This window comes from Triticum urartu, chromosome 7 (genome assembly GCF_003073215.2).
Source record: "Triticum urartu cultivar G1812 chromosome 7, Tu2.1, whole genome shotgun sequence".
NCBI classification, from domain to species: domain Eukaryota; kingdom Viridiplantae; phylum Streptophyta; class Magnoliopsida; order Poales; family Poaceae; genus Triticum; species Triticum urartu.
In genome coordinates, this window is record NC_053028.1 from 711,499,899 (window position 1) to 711,524,454 (window position 24,556).

The window sequence follows — 24,556 nt, forward strand, 5'->3', positions numbered from 1 at the left end:
GACAAATCCTAATCTCGAAATACGCCAACCCAAGAAGTACCTTTGGAGACACCTGTAGAGTACCTTTATAATCACCCAGTTACGTTGTGACGTTTGGTAGCACACAAAGTGTTCCTCCGGTAAACGGGAGTTGCATAATCTCATAGTCATAGGAACATGTATAAGTCATGAAGAAAGCAATAGCAACATACTAAACGATCGGGTGCTAAGCTAATGGAATGGGTCATGTCAATCAGATCATTCAACTAATGATGTGACCTCGTTAATCAAATAACAACTCTTTGTTCATGATTAGGAAACATAACCATCTTTGATTAACGAGCTAGTCAAGTAGAGGCATACTAGTGACACTCTGTTTGTTTATATATTCACACATGTATTATGTTTCCGGTTAATACAATTCTAGCATGAATGATACACATTTATCATGATATATGAGGAAATAAATAATAACTTTATTATTGCCTCTAGGGCATATTTCCTTCAGTCGCAATTGCATGCATTATAACTTGGTTGCAACTCGAGTTTCATTTTTTGCTATATGAGGAGAGGGGCCAGTTGCATGTCCCATACTAGGACACGAAAAAGCATATCTTCTTACTTGGTCACAACTGGGGGACCTTTGTTTTTGTCGGAGGGGGTAGCGTCGAGAGAGATGGGCCTAGTTGCATGTCCCACAATAGGCACGCAATTGCATGTCTTCTAACTTAGTTGCAACTGGGTGGGCCTTTGTTTTTTGTCGGAGGGGGCGGCGTTGAGAGAGAGGGGCCAGTTGCATGTCCCACATAGGCACGCAAGTGCATCTCTTGTAACATGGTCGCAACTAGGGACCTTTGATTTGTCGGAGGGGCGGTGTCGAGAGAGAGGGGTCCAGTCGCATGCCCCACACTAGCCACGCAATTGCATGTCTTTCAGCATGGTCGCAACTGCATGTCTTATAACTTGGTTGCAACTCGGTTTCAATTTTTGTTGTACGGGGAGAGGCACCAATTACTTGTCCCACAACAGGCACGCAACTTCATGTCTTCGAACTTGGTCGCAACTGGGGACATTTGTTTTGTCGGAAGAGGCGGCGTCGAGAGAGGGGGGCCAGTTGCATGTCTTATAACTTGGTCGCAACTCGGCTTCCATTTTTCTTGTACGGGGAAAGGGTCTAGTTGCATGTCCCACAATAGGACACGCAACTGCAGTCTTCTAACTTTGTCGCAACTAGGGACCTTTGTTTTGTCGGAGGAGGCAACTTCAAGAGAGAGGGGGCCAGTTGCATGTCCCACACTAGGCACGCAACTGCATGTCTTCTAACTTGGTCGCAACTGGGGACCTTTATTTTGTTGGAGGGAGAGGCGTCGAGAGAGAGAGAGGGCCAGTTGCATGTCCCACACTAGGCACACAATTGCATGTCTTCTAATTCCGGCATCGTCGCAATTGCATGTCTTATAACTTGGTCGCAACTTGACTTCTATTTTTTGTTGTACGGGGAGAGGGGCCAGTTGCATGTCCCACACTAGGCACGCAACTGCATGGGTTCTAACTTGGTCACAATTGGAGACCTTTATTTTGTCGGAGGGGGCTAGTTGCATGTCCCGCACTAGGCACATAATTGCATGTCTTCTAACTTGGTCGCAATTGGGGGGCCTTTGTTTTTGTCAGAAGGGGCGGCATTGAGAGAGATGGGGCCAGTTGCATGTCCCACTACAGGCACGCAACTGCATGTCTTCTAACTTGGACGCAGCTGGGGGACCTTTGTTTTGTCGTAGGAGGCGGCGTCGAGAGAGGGGCCCGTGTTCAGTGATGCCAACAAATGGTGCAAATGGCATATTCTAACAGTTCGTCTGGTATGTCGTGCCAAAACTCAAACAATCACCATATAACTCATACATTTTTCTCGAGTAGCCATCTGCCCAGGATAAGCACAACACCTTGTTGATGTCCTCATCAGCAACTTTGAATGCATAGTAGAAATTTGTGTATAACACAAGCTGGAAGCTGCAGAGTTTTATAGATGGCCATGGTTATAACATATCAGAATAGAAGATGCATAAGAGATCATCAAAGTTTCACCTGTTCTTGTTGTCCTGTTTTTATAACACAAGCATCAGTGAAGTTTGTGTATTCCTGAAGTAGAGTTGAGAACATTCATGAAGTAAAGTTTGTGTTTTTGATAAAAGGAACTAAAACTGTCTGATGATTTGTGCTAGTGGCTATAATGTTTGTCCAGTTCATATCCTTAGTTTTTTCTGCCTTTTTGTATTTTTTGTTTTTTAGTCCCCTTGTTCACAACACTAATGTCACATATACATTTTGTGAATACAGCAGCACACGAGCACTGACACAGATGAGAAAGGAAGCGACCCTGAAAATAAAACAGACAACTGAAATGCAGAAGGCAAAAAGCAGTGTCTTGGAGATCCAGCGTTAGAAGAGAAAGGATATCATGAAGAAATCACTGACACGGAAGCATGAGAGGGTTCGCTTTTTGAAGAAGTTGCTACAATGGTTAGTAACCTTTTTCTATAAATATTCATGATTTTTTTAGTTTTATTTAGTTGAAACAGTGGGTTAACTAGGTAACACAGGATGTTAACTAGCTGTGTCGCCGTGTCTCCATACTCATGCTAAAGTTTAAACTAGCTAATACATGAACTTTTGTTAACTAGCTACTTAATGCAGGGAAGTTAACCAGCCGTGTCAACATGTCTATGTACTCTTGTTGAAACTAGGAAGAGGAGCATCTGCAAGCTGCTAGTCAACTTTAGTACTAAAAAACATCTATAAGTTGCTCTGATCAATTCCATGAACAATAGACAGCACGGTTCTGTTTAGCTAGCTCTGAACAGCAACTCCCCTCCTCGTATGTACATTCATAATTTTTTTGTATCGATATTGGTTGGGCCTGGCCTCCAACTTTTTTGTTCAATAACTTTTTTCGGATGTGTGTACAAACAAACAAACAAATCATAACCCAGCCCATCCCAAAGTAGCAAACAAACAAACAGGAAAAAGAAAATAAGCCCAGTTTCTAGCCGGATACAACCCAGCAGTACAAGAGCTAGTAAACAGGCCTAATCTACTCGTGATGACGTCAGCTGACTGAGACTTCGCGAAGTCTCAGTCGACTCAGACCTAGACAGATCCCTGTAAAAATCCTAAAATTTGAGTTGTTTGAAACGATCGTTCAAATTCGGTTTATTCGGCGTAACTGGTTTGATTTATTAGATTTTAAAAATATCAGTTTTTACAGAATGCTAACCAAAATATGGTACCTAAAAAATCAAGCAAAAAAAATAAAATAGACCGACCTACTTCGGTTTGGTTAATTCGGTATTTCGGTGCACGGGAGTAAATCAGATTTCGGAAAAGTAGAGTACATCCAAGCAAGAAGTTGTATGGTAGTTGCTCATAAGGCAAACACAGATTAGATCAGTGTCTTCGGGCTAATCGGTTGTTTAGCGACTGGAACTGAAGTAACAATCGAACACCAAAGTTCACTTAAACAAAAACAAAACAAAAGAGAAAGATCGGAAAAATGAAACTATTTGATTTATTCGGTTCGGTTCAGTTTCCGGTTGAAAGTGCCCACCCCTACTTCATGTAAAAAAAGGCATGCATGCAAAATTGTGAAATGAAAATAAATAATAAAGAACAAAAATTTAAATAATGAAAATAAGACAGAAAATAATGAAAATGGTTTAAATTCATTTGTAATAAACAAAAGAATTTAAATTTAAAGTTGGGGATGGAATTGTTTGAAATGTTAAAATGAAAATAATTAATGGAAACCATCAATTTAAATAATGAAAAAAGACAGAAAAGAAGAATCTAAAATAAAAAATATAAAGAAAATATTTAAAAAAGGAAAAATAAATAATTTAAAGTTGGGGCTGGAATTGTTTGAAATGTTAAAATGAAAATAATGAATGAAAACATCAATTTAACTAAACAAAATAGACAGAAAATAAGGGTAAGAGGCTGCAAAAAAATATAAAGAAAAAAATTAAAAAGTTTAGATGTAAATAATTGTTGAAGAATAAAATTGAAGTAATGAAAATATGACATAAAAGTTTTATAAGGACTTACATTTATTTGTAGTAATGAAAACAATTTCAGTTTCGGTTGGAATGACAATTCAAAAGTATCTGAAAAAACAATATAATGAAAAGAATTAAAAATAATAAGCCCACCCTAGTCACTAGGCTTCGCGTGGCATAGTCGGCCCATCCCGAATCAAGCACACACGGGCGATAATGACAAGCCTTTCTGCCGGCAGATGGCCCAGTGATTGGGGCCCAACATGCCAGCGACGGCGAGAGGAACGTCAGTTAGTTAAGAGGAGCTCGACGGCATAGGTGGGACTAAACTCGGCGAGGTGGGACTAAACTCCCACCCCTGTGCGGGGGGAGCAACTAGTTAATGGGCGCTCCTTCGGCTGCCTCGCAACGATCAGTTTCATTTGGCGCGCTTTCAGCCATTCGTCACATATCGCGCTTTGGACGCTTCTTCCAGATTTTTTTTTATTTTTTCGCACGCGTTTTCGATCTTTTAAACGGTTTTTTCGATGTTTTGGTTTTCCACCGGTCTTCCTTAGCTTTTCGATCAAAGAAAAAACTTTAGGAAAAAAAAATTTGCACGAAAAATACATGTTTTTTTTCTTTCACGAAAGTCACTGTTTTTTGTGCGAGAGGCACGGTTGTGCTTTATCGAGAGTCACGACCGTGCCTTTCGGAAACGGAAAAAACGTGTTTTCTATTTTTTTTTCTTTTGCGAGAGTCACGGTTTTGCTTCCGCGAGACGCACGGTTGTGCTTTCGCGAGATTCACGGCCGTGCCTCTCGGAAAGGGATAAACAAAACGCGTTTTCTGCTTTTTCTTTCTTTCGGGAGAGTCACGGTTTTGCTTCCGCGAGAGGCACGGTTGTGCGTTCGCGAAAGTCACGGCCGTGCCTCTTAGAAAGGAAAAAAATATGTGTTTTCTGTTTTTCCTGTTTCGCGAGAGTTACGGTTTTGCTTTCGCGAGAGGCACGGTTGTGCTCTCGCGAGAGTCATGGCCGTGCCTCTCGGAAACGGAAAAAATGCGTTTTTTGTTTTTTTTCCTTCTACGAGAGTCACGGTTTTGCTTCCACGAGAGGCACGGGTGTGATTTCGCGAGAGGCACGAGCGTGCCTCTTTCGGAGAGGAAAAAAACCATGCTCCCGGTTCGTTTTTTCGCTCGGTTTTTTCGTCCGGTTTTTTCGTAAAAAAAAGTTCGTGAAAAACTATCAACATGGGATCTAGTTTTGAAGATCTCAACGCGAAGAATCCAATGGTGAAAACGGTTCGAGATTTGGACGCACGGTTTAAAAGATAAAACGTTTTGAATAAACGGATCTACGAAAAAAGGAAAAATTAACAGGTTGCGATAAGTGGCGCGCTGCATGTGCGCCACTTATCGCGACCTGGAAAAGTGAAGTGTTCTTTGCAACAAGTACTTCTTAATTAGTGATTTCGCCGTGCGGGCGAGCTGAGCCTTGGTGCGCACTTGGGCCGGCCCAATAGCCGCCGAGGCAGGCGAGCAGTTGTGCACGCGTTGGGCCAATGCCATAGGCCTTTTTTTTTCTAGAATTCTTTTATTTTTGAAAAATTAACTCAAAATGTGCTGACTTAGAATTTTGCTTCTACTTTTTAATATATGTTGATTCATATTTATTTATTTATATTTATATTTATTCCTGTTTATTTTTTCATATTTTTTCACGTTTATTCATATATATGTATATTTATTCATGTTTATTCATATTTATTTTATTTTCAAATTAAAATTTGAAATTGTTTGAAAACCAATTTAAAGATTGGAAATTCATAACTTCAGTTATAGAACTTCAAATCAAAAGTATTTGGCATGGAGCCATGACTTGGTCATACTGTGATATGAAAAAAAGATGGGGCCATTTCTAGCTTGGCGGAAAAATGATATTGTCACCCCGTCTGGCCTATGTTTGTCACCATGTTCGCAACCAGTGCTTTTTTGGACTTTGCATAAATGATCGCATCTTTTCAGAACAGGCAGGCATGGCCATTTTAGGCAAGCATGCCTGATGGTAACGACATTGGACACCGTTGGCATGTTGTGACACGTGTAAGCTTTTATCGCCCTTTTTGACCGAAATAATTCAAAAATATGGATAACTTGTGGTAAGTGAAAACCAACTTGGATGGATGCTTGACTTGGTTATACCAGCAGATGGAAAAAACATGGGGTCATTTCTCACAAGTCGAAAATATCACGTGCGCACCGATTGTGAACTCCTGCTGCGCGGCGGCGGCGGCGGCCTACGCAGATGCCTCATCCCTCGCATCCGCGGCGTGCCTCCGGCCCTTCCTCTTGGCCGACTCCCTTACCCGCTGTTTGGTCGTCAGCGCCTTCTTCGGCTTGGTCGTCGCGGCGGTCTTGCGCGGGGCACGAGGCTTGCCTTTCCGGGGGGGAGGGGGCGACGGCGCCGAACGAGGCGAGGGAGGCGAGGCCGGCGGCGGCGTCGAGGTCGATGGCGTCCTCCATGGCTAGTTGAGGGGTCGGGGCGCGCGCGGGCGGGAGCGTTTTTGGAGAAAATGTGGGGAAATGGTGGTGGCTGCCACCGACAGGCGGGCTCGGGGAGAGGAGTAGGCGCGCGCGCGTCCGTCTCGTGTCCGCACCGATGCAAATCCGGCACAAAATTAGACCTGAAATGGTTCGCCCGCGGACGAAAAACGGACGCGCGTCCGTTTGGATCGGCGCGTTGGGCCGCTATTTTTGTCCGCGTCGACCCAAACGGACCGGGCGTACAAAATGGGTCATCCCATTGGAGTTGCTCTAAGCTCCAAGGAAGAAGATGATTCCGACACTGGACTATATCTCTGAATGCGATGCTACTTCACACAGATTGATTTTCATGACATCTATAATTCGATAGCTACATGAAAGAAATTGTACTGACATGTACAGATGGTAAGAATTATAAGGACAAAAAATCTACCATTTGTAAAAATGGTGAAAAAAATAAGGAGAAAAAAACAATTTTTGAGTTCATGAAGCTTTTTAAAATTCAGAGAAGCTTTTTAAAATTTTCTAGATTTTTGGAACACATGAACAATATTTTTTAACCGGCGATTATTTGTTGAAATTTGGGAAGAATTTTTGTAATTCAAGAACATTTTTGAGTTCATGAATAATTTTCAAATATGTGATTTGTTTTTAAATTTGATAACTTTTTGAGAAAATTTGCTGAACTTTTTTTGAATATTGTGAACATTTTCTACAAATTCACAAACATTTTGAGAAACTGCGAACATCTTTCTGAACTGGCAAACCATTTTACTGAAACTTGTGAACATTTTTCTCATTTTTTTGAAACATTAAAAAAAGATGAACATGAACAGTGTTTGAATACACATACATATTTTTGGAATATTCGAACATTTTTTCCTCAACATTTTTTATGAAATCGTGAACAGTGTTTGAATACGCGTACATATTTTCTAATTCATGATTTTTCGAATTCATGAACTACTTTTGAATTTCTTGAACAATTTAGAACTATGTTAACATTTTTTGAAATCACGAATTTTTTTAATCCATTAACATTTAAGATTGCTTGAACATTTTTTCATAATTCACAATTTTTAAAAATTTGAGAAGCTATTTAATCCTGAATTATTTTAACAAAGAATAAAACGAAAACAGAAAAAAATGGAAAAATGAAAAGAAAAATAGGGCACGTAGGGGCCCGCAACTGGGCCAACCCAAACATGTGCGCCGGGGGGAAGGGAGAGTGCACGTTTTGCACAATCCTTGACCGGCACCGCACCAAATTAATAGTGTGTCCCGCCATTGGCATGGGCCTCTCCTCACGCGCCCCCTCCCCAATCTCAAGGGGGCTGGTCGCAGCGAGAGTTCCCGTGCCCAAGAAAGCAAGTGCTCGGCGACAAGCCCCCGAGTCCTCCTAAGTCCGCTCAATGGATCTTTGATCATGATGGCACCAAGTCTGCTTCTCCGTGTACCCGGGGACCCCGTCTCCATTCCCGCCGACAGAAAGATTCCAACAAGTGATGTATATATGGATGTTGTCCAGATGAATTTTTCCTTTTTATCCAACCCACAGATGAAAATTAATAGACATATTTATGGAGCTTTAAGCTATAATTTGTTTTCTAAACGTTTTTGAAGGTTAAAGCGACAATTCTCCAATCGATGGAGATGAATGGCTTCGTAGAGCTCAGTGCCCCACTCACTGGTGACTGGTCGCCCTAATTTTCTAAACGTTTTCAAAGGTTAAAGTGACAATTTTCCAATCCATGAAATGACAGGCATATTTGTAGGTAGATGTATATAGGATTAGGGGAGTAATATTTTTTCCAAACGTTTTTTGAAGCTTGAAGCGACAGTTTTGAATCCATGGAGCTAAATAAAATGGCTTGGTAGAGCTCACTATCCCACTCACTCGTCACTCCCGCTGCCCCGAACCCCAACCCTAACCCTCGATCCCCTTCTTCCAGCCCCGCCGCCATGGCCGCGCCGCCGCTGCCGACCATTCCCGACGAGTTCCTGGAGGAGATCTTCATCCGCCTGCCCACCCCAGACGCGCTCGCCCGCGCCTCCGCCGCCTGCACCTCCTTCCGCCGGGTCATCAAAGGCCGCGCCTTTCGCCGCCGCTTCCGCACGCTGCATCGCCCTCCCTTCCTCGGCTTCATGGACGCGGGCGGATTCCACCCCGCCCAGGCGCCGCACCCCTCCGCCCCGCTCGCCGGCGCCCTCGCCCCCTCCTCCGCCGATTTCTCCTTCGTCCCGGCCGTCGTTTCTTCTTCGTCCTACTACGTCCCTCCGGGCGCCCAAGAAGACGACGGGGAAGGCCCCCGCTGGCGCCCCCGCGATGTCCGCGACGGCCGCGTCCTCCTCGATTGGAGATCCTTCTACCCCCGTTCCGTCCACATGTGGAGCTACCGCGAAGACTGTGCCCGCCGTCAGGTAAGCATCCTCATGGACTCCAGTGAGCTCGGTGACGAAGAACGCTGTGCCCGCCCGACGTGGACCAAACGGGAGCGGTGCAACGCTGCCGACTTCCACCTCGCCGTCTGTGACCCGTTGTCCAGCAGATACGTCTTGCTTCCAACCATACCCGAGGACCTCGCCGCCCAACCGCAGGATCGCCTCCATGGATTCGAGCCCGTGCTTGCTCCCAACACCAGGGACGACGGCGAGGAAGAGCCCTTCAAGGTGATATGCATAGCAAGATACATGACGAAGCTTGTCCTCTTTGTGCTCCCGGCCACAACTATGCGATGGTCTATGCTCGAGCCTCCCATTTCACCTTCGTTGGAACGCATGTCCTGTTTTGACTGCGCGTGTGGCTGCTTCTACTGGACAGAGCCTTATGGCTATAGTGACCATTTGATGGTGCTGGACACGCGCACTTTGAGGTTTTCCACTGTCGACCTTCTCACCGGCTGCCATCTGGAGCTCAGCGATCTGCCTGACGAGTGCTTTGCCCATCGTCACGCAAATGCCGTTGTGATGGGCCGAGAAGGAGTCCTTGAGATGTTTTCCCTTGTCGGTCAACATGGATCCTTTGCATAGTTTTAAATAGCGCGCTAAGCATCTTAGCGGCGGACCTCTTCCAAATGCTATAGCGTGCTATAGCGGAGCTATAGCGCGCTATTTAAAATGTTTGTTCATTTGTTTGGATCAAAGTCTCTTAGCGCAAGACCTTTTGTAAACGCTATAGCGTGCTATAGCGGAGCTATAGCGGGCTATTTAAAACAGTGATCCTTTGCCCTCTACCATACCTCTCTGAAGAATAGTTCACAGCAGTGGAAGCTAGAGAAGATCATACAGCTTCCTGGGCAGTATCATTCCATTTGCACAATGCGTGCAGCCGAGGGATTCTTGTTCTTCCGAGGCGCTCCAGAAGGTATTCATGTTGGGAATGTGGATTGCTACTCAATGGAGGTCAAGACTTATGAAATTACCAAAGTCTGCACAAAGATGGAGAATACCTTCAATCCCACACGTGCCCTCCCATACTTTAGCTTCCCACTGCTGTTATCAGAACCAACTATCTGATCAACTGGTAAGCCTAAATATTGCCATTGGGTTCATGCATTGCTTGTTCTGCTCACATGATTATGTTGAAAATTAGTTATTGTTCTATTGGGCCTGGCTACCTTGTGAAACTAGCTAGGAGAGGTACCTAATTGATGGTTTTAAGCTGATGTCTTAGTACTCTTTATTTACCTTGTTCTGTTTTCCAGAGCAGAGTTAACATGTTATGGTCTTCACTGCAATAAGATGGCTATAGGATTCTTGGGAAGCACGAATAAGCTTTTGCTCCTTTGTTCTTAAGCTATATTTTACTCTGTAATTTTGCAAATAGGAAAGATTCCCATGGTTATATAGAAAGTTAATTATTGTTCTATTGGGCTTGACTACCTTGTTTTTTTACGGAGGCTTGACTACCTTGTCAAACTAGCTAGGACAAGTAGTCAATTCATGGTTTTTTTATTGTCTATCTGCATGCATGTTTAACTCCCATGTATGTGATTGAGAATGCTAGCTGAGAAGAAAAATTACAGACTAGCTTCGACAGCTGGTTTTTATTGCTCCATATCTTTGGAGAGAAGATGGCTTTCGCACTTGCATCTTTATGTAGGAGTACATCGTTAGTCATACTTAGCACTTACTCCCTCCGTTCCGAATTACTTGTCTTAGATTTGTTTAGATACGGATGTATATAGCACTAAAATGAGTCTAGATACATTCGTATCTAGACAAATCCAAGACAAGTAATTTAGAACGGAGGGAGTACTACACATTGTTCATTCAGTTGAATGAAGATATTCAAAACAAGAATGTTGCATAACCTGTAAGTTGATGTTTGAAGGCTCTGAACCTTATTTGCCATGTTCTGTTTCCAAGAACAGATAGGGTTCACCTTGTTATGGTCTGCCAATTTTTGTGTATATTGCTTCCAAACTGCAAAATGAGCAGCGGGTGCACCTTTCTTCTTAAGCTATGTTGTACTCTGTGGTTTAGCACATGCGCCCTTCCTAAGAAATTGGGATAGGGAAATTTCCCATTGCATCAACTGCAGTTGCTTCAGTTTTCTAACTAAATGCATTTATGCAGATCTGAGCTTGCTTGCTAGTCGTTTTGGTCTTGCTTGGGCGATCTATACCTGGGGTTGGATGGCGGATGTTCAAGATTGTGCTGATGTGGTTTGATATGTCTGCATTAGTATGATTGTAAGCAGGATATGCTGTCAGCAAGTTGAGTTTGACCAACAGTGAGGTCTAAGACTCCGGTTTATATTATGTACTGATGTTTGTGCTGGAAGACTTCGGTTTATGTCCCCCCTTTTAATCCATCTCCTTAGTCTAGAACTCTAGATGAACACTGAATGTAAGCAGGATATGCTGTCAGCAAGTTGATGCTTTTATCTGCATGAGTGAATGAATTTGTTAATTTCTCTGATTAGGATGCTTCTGGTGAGTTCATCTGTAACCCTGCAATTTCTGGATGTTTTGCGCAAATGATGGCTGGCTGTAATAGAGATGGATATCATACAAGCATCAATTTTCCGAGCTCCAGGTTTCTCACAAAGTTGTTGTCAAATTTGAGTTGAGAGCATCAGGTCCTCTATGAATATTCTTGGAAATTCTAGAAACCTTCCTTTCCATGTTCAAAAGGCTGAAAACAGGAGCCATAAAAAGGCGCCTGATACACCCATGAATTTACCAGCTATTCTACCTTGACCACCATTACAATACGCCCACAAATTTGCCAGCTATTCTAATTTTTTCCAGACTTTTGTAGCAACTTATACAAACTTATCTACTAGCACCTAGCTCACCAGATGTGGTTCCTGGTTCCTATTGTGTGCCATCATTGGTCCGCAAAAATATTCATACTGACCCACAAAGTCCAAAGTATAATGTGCACAGAGTATTCACAGCTTTCAGCCTTAAATAGATCATAGAGGATTCACAAAGCTTAAATAGATCATAGAGCATTCACAGCTGCTGTGTTCAATGAAGTTATTTTTTCCACAACTATTATCCACACCACATGGAGGAGGAAAGACTATTCTTCCCTCGATGTGGCTCCCAAGTTTGAAACTTCAATCTAGTACTCTGATTCCCCTCCTAGGATGGGATGCAGGACACACACTGGTTTTTTTTTTTTTTGCCCAGACACAAATTTTCCAACAAAAGGTATGTTGCAAAGATTTGTTATCCACCTTGTATATACTACTCCCTCCGTCCCATAATGTGAGACGTTTTCCCTCTGTCCCATAATGTGAGACGTTTTCCCTCTGTCCCATAATGTGAGACGTTTTCATAATGTAAACGTTTTACATTATGGGACGGAGGGAGTAGCTAATTGTCTATGGCATGCAACGGCGACATACATATTCTAGTGGTTCAACATCGACCGTGTCCGACATATACCTCACACCCATCTTATTCTAGATTTTGGTAAGATTTTCTTTGATTTGAGCGTGGATAAGGGAAGGCAAAGAAATTTGGATTTATTAGTTTTTGGTAACATTTGATTTGATTTGTGCAATAATCCTAGATGCACAGAGCAACATACATTTTGATTTTATTTGGTCTGCTTGCTGCCACCATCATCACCTCCATCTTGATAATTCTTCGTCCCTCTTGGAGGCATGGGTTCTGCAGCTAAGTTAGTATTTGTATGTGGATAGATGTAGTATAAGTTGGGAACTTATGACTAGTACATGAAAATTTCCAGGGGTATTGTTGTGAGGTGGATGTGGAGTACCAAAATGAGTTGGTCAATTTCTGAGCACATACGGATGTCCTGTATTTGCGAGTTCGGCGCAATTTTTGCTTATCTACTCCTAATCTGGTACCCAAGCAAGTAACTTTTCCCAAGTGTGGTTTCTGAATCTCTGAATCTAAACTGTCCTGTAATCCCTTCCTTCCAGTTTCGGTTGCTTTTCATCAAAATACTGACAAATTATGTTTGAGGCTTGGCAATGGTATTGTTGATGGCCTGATAGGCATCGGGGAAGGTACCTTTACAAGCTTATTTGATGGTATCGATCTATTGTAAGTCTGTCAGTGACATATTCATGGTATGGGAATTGCTGTGAAGTGGACGAGCATGCTATTTTGTGGAGTAACAAAACGAGTTAGTGCTGTCCATTCACTCGAGCTCAATGCATTTATGTTTACCTATTCGAAAATCTTGTACGGTAGCGAGTAACTTTTCCCAAGTTTATAGAGAACTAGATCATACCCCGTGCGTTGCTGCGGGATTAGATGAATGAAATGGAAATATGACTTCAATGTTGATCAAATTTTTTTTTTGAAAAGGAGGACGACCCCCGGTCTCTGCATCTGGGCGATGCATACGGCCATTTTATTAATTATTGACACAAGACCGTACAGAGTCATACAACAATAAGTCTAAAGCCACCAAAACAAGCAACAACTGTCGCTATCCCTATCCAGTTGATGTAGGGGCGCTGAAAGTCTGGGCCTAATACCAAACAGACCACGCAGCCAAACCTAAACATCTAAAGACTTGAGGTCCCACCCAAGACGCCTGCCTGGTATGGGCACCCACCAGTCCGGCGTGCTTCTCAACCAGGACCCCTGCCGGGTATGAGGCTGCCGCAGCCGCCTGCCACCAATCCATCTTCAGAGCTGTACTGCTGCACCGACCTTGCCAAGCCTATCTGCCATCGACGCCATCATGACGCCAGACAGCTTCCACCTCCTGCACGAGTCCATCTCCGCGCATCAGACGCCGAGTCTCCACAGCGCCACGCCGCTGAGATCCGCCACCATCAATGTGTAAGATGAGGCACCGCTCCACCAAAGTCGCCGTCCTCTAGTCCCTCGAGCCCGTGTGCATCTCCAAGAATGACGCCCCCAGGGGGGAAACGACATCAGAGAGCCGCCGTCATCCGATCTACTGATCTAGGGTTTCCCCCGGAGGTAGCAGAGAGTGGCCTTGAACTTCTCCACGACGATGCCTTTAGGAAGGGAACGACGCAGACAGCGTCGCCATCGCCGGCCTTGGCAATAGCCAATAGCAGGTTTTCACCCGGATCTGGTCGAAGACCTCCATCCCTCGTGCACGGGTCGCCGCCATCCTTGCCGGGATCTGGATGATCCCGCTGCTAGATCTCAGCAAGGAGAAGCCCCCCACCGAGACCCGCCGGCCGAGGAGGGGAAGCCGTGACCGCGCCCGCAGGATCAGATCCGCGATGGATCCATGCCCGCTCCGCCGCCCCGGAATCAGCCCCGCGCGCAGCCGCCACCGCCTGCCGAGGCTCGCCGCCGCGTGCCCCGCGCCCCGCCACCGCTCGCCGAGGCCTGCCACCTCGCGCCAAACCGCGAGCGCCGCAGGACACCGCCGCCTACCGCCTAGATCCGCTGCCCGCGGAGGAAGGGGAGTCGGGAGAGGGAGTCCCCCCGCCGCCGCCGTCTGCCACGCGGGTTTCACCCGGCGGCGTCACCCGGCGGCGGCGCGAGGAGGGGAGAAGGAGAGGACGGCGGCGGCTCTAGGGTTGGAGAGCCCCCGAGTCGCCCAGGGCGGGGGCGACGCAAGGGACGCGAGTACCAAGTAGCATGATTAAATGCATTTAAGTTTGTGGTGTTGATGATGTTAGATATCCAATGGGATATTCATATTTACATTGACAATGTTGAACAAATAGACATGTGCACACACATAAAGAGATTTATCACTGATGTGTAGGGATTCCGTTCTTCAGTATTTAGGTTGGCTTGCAAGAGCACTGAAATAATTATCCTCTACGTACTCATAGGTTACAGCAGGTTGTTTAAGGCTCTTATATTTTTTTTTCATATGCACTGTAGTTTATATCAATAACTGAACCAAGATATGTTGTACTCAGGTTTCTGCTGAAACTTCAATCACAACTTATAATTAATTAAATACTGAAGTGATCTAGGAAATGAACTGAATGGTGTTTATTTACCAAATTATTTATCAAAAAAAAGTACTACACCTCAGATCGATGACACAGAAAAAATATCAAAAGCTCCAACATTTCCAACAGCTAGAAAATCAAGAGCGAACTATGCCACAGAAGCAAATATGGTAGCGGTGACGAACAGGGAGCTGCTGAATCCTTCTTTTAGGCCGATGGTGACAGCCTATATATATATATATATACCTAAATTGCCATCTTATCACTTTGAATTGTAGCATGCTTAATTTGGACATCTACCACACAATCGAGAAAGTTCAAGGGGCTGATAAAAATATCCTTTGATGGAAAGTATATGTCTCACATTGAACTGCTTTCTTCAGAACTACATATCAAACTCTTATGGCCATTGTGTTAAAAAATAAATCTTATGGTCATTATATGTTTACCCCATAAGGTACCATGTTCCTGGTTCGTCTGAATTTGACAGACTGGTGTAAGCACATTATTCCCCGCTTTTCACACCTACAGAAAACTACAAATATGATGTCAATGTTGGCCCATAATGCACCTTGAGGTAATGAGATGGCTTGTGCCGGGGATTTGGTGTTCTTCTCCCCTTTACAATTGAGGGGGGAAAAGGGAATTGGTGTTGGAGCTAGCTATCCTGAGAGACTACTTTAGTAATCTAAACACTCTTATATTTCTTTACAGAGGGAGTATAAAATATGCAAGTAGCTGTCAAGACATGCTATACCACAAAAATCTATTGCAAATTTTCCTTCTTCCAGGCGTGTTGTTGTACTATATGAAATCCTCATGTTCGCTTAAATGTCGATGTGTTGCAGACCATTGTTTTCGCCGTTGATCAGTAGCATTGAAATACAGTCCCCCAAATGATTAATGAGTAACTTGTCCAAGTCAACAAATAAGTCACTATGCAATGGTTCATCTAAACTGTCCTATCCTAAATCCCTTCCTTCTTGTATCGATTGCTTTTCGTTGGAATATTCATTGGCTACTGACTAACTAAATATGTTTATTGCAATATCAATGAATTACAAATACAAAAAATCATTTAAGTGAAAAAGAATACTATGCAATAATCTACTAAAAATGGATATTCTCAAATAATACTAAGAAAATAGTATTGATTTCTATTTATTTTAATATGTGCGCCTTTGTTTAGAGGATTCTATGTCTAATTATTCAAAAGTCCTTGGTGCAGTTGCGAAATCCACACAATTCCCTCTTCACGTATGGTTACCCGATGCTATGGAAGGACCCACTCCTATTTCGGCTCTTATACACGCAACAATTATGGTTGCTGCGGGAATTTTTCTTCTAGCTCGACTTCTTCCTCTTTTCATATCTTTACCTTTGATAATGAGTTTTGTGCCCAGGCAACGGCATCTGTGGTGGGCATGGTGAAGGCGAAGCATTGGACGATATATAAGATGGTTTATTCGTTGCTGGTTGCTATGCCCCGGTGACTGAAAAGACCATTGGAATAAGATTATTTTCTCCTGAAGAACCTTGATGCTATCCGTGGATATATAGTTATGCTGGTTCACTACTTCAGATTGCCAAGCTGCACTAGTTTTCCTTGATGATTGTTATTTATTTATTTATTTATTTTCTTCTCATTCATGTAAGTATTACTAGCTCTTCCTGTGATTGGTACACAGTAACTGTATACACATGATCTTCTCATTCTTTTTCTTTGCTACACATGTTCGATTCACACAGATTGGAAGAGAATAGTATATATTCCCTTCGTTCTATATTACTTGTCGCTGATTTAGTACAAAATCAGTGACGAGTAATATGGAACGGAGGGAGTATTTCTAAACGCAATGCTACTTCACACAGATTGATTTTCATGACATTAGATTCGCTACCTGCATGCAAGAAATCCGCTGTACATGTACAACAATGGTAAAAAAAATCTACTATATGTAAAGACGGTAAAAAAGAATAAAGAGAAATAAAAAATGGGGGCATTCCGAGAATTGAACTCGGGACCTCTCGCACCCTAAGCGAGAATCATACCACTAGACCAAATGCCCTTAGATGTTTAATTTTCCTAACGATCCCTCTTGATCCTACTCTAATTTTGTTTTCCCTTTTTGGATGGATCGGCTCGCTCGTCACGCAGGAGCTTAAACAAGTGGAGTAACAACTAGCGGCTGTTGTTGATTAATCAAGTAGCGATCTGAATCTGAGATTAAGCCACACCCACATCGATCCATCTCTGCCGTCAAGCAGCAGCTAGCTAGCTGCATGAGTCGATCCATCAGCATTGCTTGATTGATCTGGCATCCATGGACGACCGATCCTGATTTTGAGCCAGACTGTGCAGCGCACGTCCCGGCCGTCGTCCAATCATCAACCCATCTGTATGTTATCTGCACACCTGAACTGAACTTCATCTTGCTGCTTCTGAAGCTGAGTTGAGCTGAAGCTAAATTGTATGCGCAGAAGAAGAGATCAACGAGAGCTACACGGTTTCACGTACGATGAGCAGCAGGGCTAGGGACGAGGGGCTGCACGCACGATGAGCAGCATGGCTTAGCTTGTCTTTGTCAGTTTGTTATACTGCCTCAACTCTGAAATTTTTCAATAAGGGCCTCAACTCTGAAATGAACCGATGCTTCAAAATTTTGATCAAAGGAAGCCATGGAGATAGGGAGCTCTGATGGAGGCTTAAAGGATGGGATGTGTTGCAGGAAGACTGAAAACTATAGGGTGTGGTGCTCGGTGGCGGCTGCGAGGGTTTGTAATGGAGACCGACAGTGCACGACGATGGATATAACAACCCAAGTACACAACAACACTGGCAGCCAGGAAACACGAAGGGTCGGATTTATTAGATGAATTTAAACGAGTCAAATAAAGCAGCCATTCAGTGACAAATATTGGTCATTTTTTGTCTCTAGGACACAATATCACAGGCGGGTCATTTTTAGACTGCTCTGTAATGAGAATTCTGCCAAGCCACAAATTTTGTATCATTGATGCGCCTGAGTCGGACGGTCAGTGATAATGCTCATCACTAACGCGTGGTCAGTGGCCCATCAATGATGAGTGGTCAGAGCTTTCGAATCTATAGTAGTGAGAAGTTGTGTCGGCTCGGCATCTTGGAAGTACTCATATGGGTAAAGTGTGTGAGTGTATGTGTGTGTTGTTGGATATCTCGCACCTTCACTATCAAAGTCAGCCTTTTGTATTTGTTTACTATGTTCTTTTGTAGCGGACAAAGCATGGCAACTTATCTTGTTTTGTTTATCTCATCTTAGTCAATCACAACTGATCAAACATGGAAACTTTTTGATAGATGAAATGGATTCTTTCTTTTTCATGTACTTTTCGGCCTTGTTTTTTTGTTATCCGGTTCATGAAAGACTTTCAAAATCATAGTAATACAAGAGTTTGTGCAATAGGACAACAGTGCAACATTCACGGGCTCAATACGGGGCTTTTACATTGTCACTCTCTGAGTTGGCAGGGGTTGATTGGATTAAGGGGGGATATTGGGCCCCACACCCACCTGAAAATCAGGAGGCAGGTTTATTAAATGGAAGCAGCCCATAAAAGCATGTAAACAGCCGTGCGCTTAGCATTTTTGGGATTTGAGCCTGTTTCCTTCCAGCGATGTGGTTTTTGTTCAAGTATTTCTTTACTAGTTTGGTACAAAATTAGTGTATTTATGGGCCTCACCGATAGGAGCAAGGCTTGTGTCCGGCCCATTCATTTGGATGGCTTGATGGGCTTTGAAGGATGGCATTGCGAAGCGTGAAGCTTAACATCATGGGGAAATCATCAGCACGGTATGACATGTCTCGCTCCCGTGATATCGGGAGCGATATCGGAGGAACGTCATGCGCTATCGCGCCCAATTTGGTAGGTTTAAATGGACGCCAAATTTATAGATGGGCACAATTAAAGTCGGGTCAAAGATTTGCTAGATATTCGATCGCGTTCACAAGTACTAAATAAGGCAATCTTCTTCGTACCTGCCACAGTAAACTCTTACCAAATCACGGTAACCCCTCCACTATAAATCCACCCCTCCTCCCTCACCGAAACCAGCAACTTTCTTTTCCTTCGCTGGTTTTATCCTCTTGCTAGCAATGCCTCGCAAAGTGACCCTCCAGTACATCCCCCATGACTCGACCCGGCGTGATAGATTCAAGAAGCGCCTCAAGGGCCTGATGAAGAAGGCGGATGAACTAGCCATCCTGTGCGATGCCAAGACCTGCGTACTGGTGTACGAAGAGGGCAAGGCGGCGCCAGAGGTGTTCCCTTCCCACGCCGAGGCAATGGATATCCTGAATCAATTCAAAAGCCTGCCAGAGCTCGAGCCGTGCAAGGAGGCGATGAACCAGGAGAGCTTCATCACCAAGCGCATTGAGAAGCTCCAGGACCAGGTCGACAAGACGCGCCACGAGTGCGAGGACAGCGAGATCAGGTACCTCCTTTACAAAATCATGCATGGTGACCCCTCGGTCCTCGTTGGCCTCAACATCGAGCAACTCACCAAAGTTGGCTACAAAGTGGGCGTGCTTCTCAAGAGCATCACCGAACGCATGGCAAAAATCCATTCCCAGGCGCCACCGCCAGCTTCATGTGTCACCACCCGCAACATAGACATGGGGTCTCCCGGTGTTGTATCCGGCACCACCTCAGTAGCAGGAGTGCTGACTTGACATGGTGAGCTTCGGAGGGTGCCTTGACACCCTGGTCTAGAGTGGCTACCCCGGCACCAGCTTCTCTTGCAGCGATATGATGATGAAGATGCAGTTCTTTGATATGGGGTTCGGTTCGATTCGTTTCGCTCCCATGTACCAGGAGGCCAGCTACATGCGCCGATCTCATCTTTTTTTATTTGGCTTTGGTGGTTAGTATGAGACATCCAGTTAATTTCTTGAAATTGTTTTATCCGTCTATGTGCGTCGTTGTAATCATCGTGTTCTTTGAGCCAAATCATATTTAATTCCGATGTAATCATTGAAATTGTTATTCAGTTGATCTCTTCCCTAGGTTGTTTGTTTGATCTCTATTGTTTAGTTGGTCGTAAATCTTGAGTTGCACCTATTTTTTGTGTCAGCGCCATGTTTTCTTAGGCATAGTTGCACCAGCTACGTTGGGGCCTTTAGTTTCATGCTATTTTTGGTGTATGCTTTTTTGTGATAGGAACAAGTCGAAGATTTGTTCTCCTAGAGCAAGCTAAATGTGATGGATGACTAATTTTTGCCTGGATAGATATTTGTGAATTAATTATCTTTTGTGACTTAATTACATGGTGACAGCTCGCCAAACGCAAACATCAGAAATAGCGATGATCCACATTGTGCTCTTGTTAGTTGTAGTCTTGTTCTCTATTCTTCAGACCATCCTCTGTTGTTCTCTCCTTAGTTGGAGTCATGTTCTCTGTTATTCAGACCAACCTTCATTCTAGAGTCGCACAGGAGGACAACATTTGCTGGTCAAGACGATATCATGGCTGATCCAAGGTGACAAGGAGACATGCACTAATAGAAAAAGGGCCTTAGTCCCGGTTCAATCCAGAACCGGGACTAAAGGGCGTGGCCACGTGGAGCTCCACATTTAGTCCCGGTTGGTAACACCAACCGGGACTAAAGGAAATTTTATGATTTTTTTTTGAAATTTTTTTTGAATTTTTTTTTTCAAATTTCTGAATTATTTTAACCTCTAGTCTGTAATCACCACCCCTCATCACTTCTCAATTTATCCTCTAATCACCCCTCATCATTCCAAATCATCTAACTTCCCGAACGGTCACCCATCCTCCCACTCCCCCAGCCTGAGCACGCTTAACTTCCGGGTTCTATTCTCCCTCGTTCCAAGTCTGCACTTGTTGTTTTCCTGACAATACTAAGATGTCAATCCTATTAACCTTCAGGAATTTTGCTTGAGCATGAAGTGACACATTTCATAGTTTTATTTTGAAACTATTGTTTTAAAAAACAATAATTATTTAGTAACACTAATATTTCTTGAATAATTAGTTTGACATTGTTTGACCACAGTTTGACCAGATTTGACCAAAATTGAAATAATAGAAATAATTATTTAGTAACACTAATATTCTAGAATAATTAGTTTGACCATTGTTTGACCACAGTTTGCCCACTGTTTGAATTTATTTCGATTTTTTTCACTCTAGATCTTAAAAGCCCCGTAACTTTTTTTCTATTAGGTTTTTGAGGATTTTAAAAATGTTTAACGGGGTTCCCCCGTTTAAATTCGGATGTAACTTTTCAAGTAGATGATTTTTCATATAAAAAACTTTTTCATCCGAGTTAGTATGCAAAAGTTATGCCCATTTTTACAAATTTCAGAGAGATTTTGCAAATAAAGTGAAAATTCACATTTGCAAATTTTCTCAACAACTAGACCACATATCACATGGAAAACTTATTTTCTTTTATTTTTTTGACATTTCCATCATTTTCTTTTATTTTTTTAAAACTGAAAAGGCGATGGGGGGGTAGAGTTTGAAAATGGGACCTTTAGTACCGGTTCGTGGCACGAACCGGGACTAAAGGTCTCAACCCCATTAGTCCCGGTTCGTGCCTCAAACCGGGACTAAAGGTCTAATCTTTAGTCCCGGTTTGAGGCACGAACCGGGACCAATGGTTGTGGGCCAGGAGCGAGGCCCATTGGTCCCGGTTCATTCCACCAACCGGGACCAAAAGGTCCAGATGAACCGGGACCAATGGCCCACGTGGCCCGGCCGGCCCCCTGGGCTCACGAACCGGACCAATGCCCCCATTGGTTCCGGTTCTGTACTGAACCGGGACATAATGGGCTGACCCGGCCTGGACCAAAACCCTGTTTTCTACTAGTGATGGTGGCCTCTCACTCGCCTTCATGCAATCATGCTGGTGGTAGCCGAAATCTTGACTCGTTGTCGGCGCCATCCTGTGGCTTCCCTGAGGCTCTCATAGCACCTATGGCTAGGAGTTTCTCTGCACCTCTCCTTCCCATCAGTCCTCATCGTCTCACTTACCTGACCTCCTTGAGCATGTTAGTATGAGATTATGAGCTATTCCCATGATGTGTTGTGGTGTGAACAAGGTTATTTTCTCTCTCAAGATTTTCGAAATAGACCGATTACCGTATTTCCACTACTTCCCGAGAAAAATTGTTACCTGCTAATTTGACTGAAATTGAACATGAAAAAGGGTCAAATAACATCCATATGTTACTTCTAACTTGTAGCATCCCATTGTGCAGGGGTGGACCCAGAGAGGAAATGATCAGGTGTCCTAGCATATAATCACCCATAAATTCCATTTGAAGATGGGGTGTCACACACTAAACTTTGCAAGGAACTTACAAAAAAAAAGTTTTGCACCCGGTGTCCTGTGCACCCGGGTAGTTAAACATGGGTACGCCCCTGCCATTGTGTGGTGTTATCAATCCTTCGTGTGTGTGTGTGTGTGTGTGTGTCATGGTGTTATTATCGAATCCCGTCCACCTCATGTTTTTGCGTGCTCTCCCTCTCTCTCGTATGGGTCCTTATGGTTTTAAAAAAGCAAAAAAGGAACTTACAAAGAAAAAGTTTTGCACCGGGTAGTTAAACATGGGTACGCCCCTCCCTTTGTGTGGTGTTATCAATCCTTCGAAGACTTTTCGGAAAGCAGCCCTTCCGTCCCTACCGACAGAAAAGAAGGGCACCCAAAAACAATCGGTGGTACATAGCAGTTCCATATTAAGGTGGAAAGCCGAGTTTGAACCAAGTAGAACGTCAAATGTGATAGACTCACTCAACCGGCACTATATAAGATTATTTGATGCTCTTTTTCCACCAGCCTCGTCTCTTTGTAGAGAAGGGTATATATATCTCCGAATGCAATGTTGTTTGACGGATATTAATTTTCATGGCATCTGATTGGCTTAGCTATACGAACAAATTCTACTACTATATACATGTACAAAAGGAAAAAAAATCTACCATATGTAAAAAAGGTTAAAAAAAGAGAAAATAAGAGGGGCATTCCGAGAATTGAACTCAGGACCTCTCGCACCCTAAGCGAGAATCATACCACTAGACCAAATGCCCTCTGATGCTAAATTTTCCGAAAGAAATTATTTAGACACGGGCGAGGGTCAATAATCTGGATCGAGTCAGCCCGCATCCACCAACAAGCGCTAACTCGATCGATGAACTGAGGTACACACATGGTCTCATCGATCCCATCAACTACGGCCGGTGCGAGATGCCGATCGATGGATCGATCCACCAATGGCAGATAGCATCCAGGACGAGGACGAGTTTGTTTTGGGATGCATGGATCAGCTCGCGCGTCACGCAGGAGCTTAAACAACTGGATAAGTTGTGATTAATCAAGTACAGTAGCGATTTGAATCTGGGACGGCGTACGTTCAGTTCATCTCTTCCCTAGGTTGTTTGTTTGATTTCTGCTATTTAGTTGGTTGTAAATCTTGAGTTGCACCTTTTTTTTCTTGTGTCAGCAGACTTGGCACCATGTTTTCTTGGGCATAGTTGCACCAGCTATGTGTTAGACAATTGTTCGATTGCTGATATAATTGAAAAAAGAACCTTAGTCGTGTGTTGGGAGATCAAAGGTTGGGGCCTTTAATTTCATGTTATTTTTGGTGTACGCTTTTTTGGGATAGAAACGAGTTGAAGATCCGTTCTCCTAGAGCCAGCTAAATGTGATGGATGGTTAATATTTGCCTACATAAATATTTGTAAATTAATCTCCTTTTGTGACTTACTTACATGGTGACAACTCACCACACGCAAATACCAGAAAATAGTGATGTTCTACATTGTGCTCTCCTTAGTTGTAGTCATGTTCTCTATTCTTTAGATCGCTCTTCTTTGTGCTCTCCTTCGTTGGAGTCATGTTCTCTGTTCTTCATACCATCCTTCATTCATCAGACGCACAAGAGGACAACATTTGCTCATCAAGATGACATCGTGGCCGATCCAAGGTGACAAACAGACATGGTGGCCTCACTCACCTTCATGCTGGTGATAGCCGAAATCTTGACTCGTTGTCGGCGCCATCTAGTGGCTTCCCCGAGGCTCTCGGAGCGCCTATGGCCAGGAGTTTCTCTCCACCTCTCCTTCCCATCAGTCCTCATCATCCCACTTGTTGGAAATATGCCCTAGAGGAAATAATAAAATGGTTATTATTATATTTCTTTGTTCATGATAATTGTCTATTGTTCATGCTATAATTGTGTTATCCGGAAATCGTAATACATGTGTACATAGACCACAACACGTCCCTAGTAAGCCTCTAGTTGACTAGCTCGTTGATCAAAAGATAGTCATGGTTTCCTGACTATGGACATTGGATGTCATTGATAACGGGATCACATCATTAGGAGAATGATGTGATGGACAAGACCCAATCCTAAGCATAGCTCAAAGATCGTGTAGTTCGTTTGCTATAGCTTTTCCGAATGTCAAGTATCATTTCCTTAGACCATGAGATTGTGCAACTCCCGGATACCGTAGGAGTGCCTTTGGGTGTGCCAAACGTCACAACGTAACTGGGTGACTATAAAGGTACACTACAGGTATCTCCGAAAGTGTCTGTTGGGTTGGCACGAATCG

At 43.6% G+C, this 24,556-nt stretch overlaps 1 protein-coding gene, 2 non-coding genes and 1 pseudogene across 4 annotated transcripts; 2 read left to right on the plus strand and 2 right to left on the minus strand.

Moving 5' to 3' along the window:
* The first annotated feature begins 8,460 nt into the window (after positions 1-8,460).
* Positions 8,461-11,575, plus strand: LOC125521855. Of its 2 annotated transcripts, none has more exons than XR_007289466.1 (2): positions 8,461-10,074; positions 11,130-11,575. XR_007289466.1 is itself a non-coding variant. In XM_048686915.1 (2 exons), the coding sequence occupies exons 1-2, from the start codon at positions 8,514-8,516 to the stop codon at positions 11,133-11,135; spliced, it is 465 nt and encodes a 154-aa protein (XP_048542872.1). In that variant the 5' UTR covers positions 8,461-8,513; the 3' UTR covers positions 11,136-11,575. The 2 variants fall into 2 exon arrangements, 1 of the variants encoding a protein (XP_048542872.1); XM_048686915.1 differs by having other exon boundaries at positions 8,461-8,972.
* A 5,356-nt stretch (positions 11,576-16,931) lies between these two features.
* TRNAP-AGG lies at positions 16,932-17,003 on the minus strand. The gene has a single exon. It is a non-coding gene; the product is annotated as a tRNA-Pro (tRNA).
* A 2,057-nt stretch (positions 17,004-19,060) lies between these two features.
* LOC125519587 lies at positions 19,061-20,454 on the plus strand (annotated as a pseudogene).
* Positions 20,455-22,954: 2,500 nt separating this feature from the next.
* Positions 22,955-23,026, minus strand: TRNAP-AGG. The gene has a single exon. It is a non-coding gene; the product is annotated as a tRNA-Pro (tRNA).
* Positions 23,027-24,556: the final 1,530 nt, after the last annotated feature.

What these genes read in the sequence shown, in the direction of transcription:
- LOC125521855 (XM_048686915.1), top strand. Translation starts at nt 8,514, where the DNA reads ATGGCCGCGCCGCCGCTGCCGACCATTCCCGACGAGTTCCTGGAGGAG.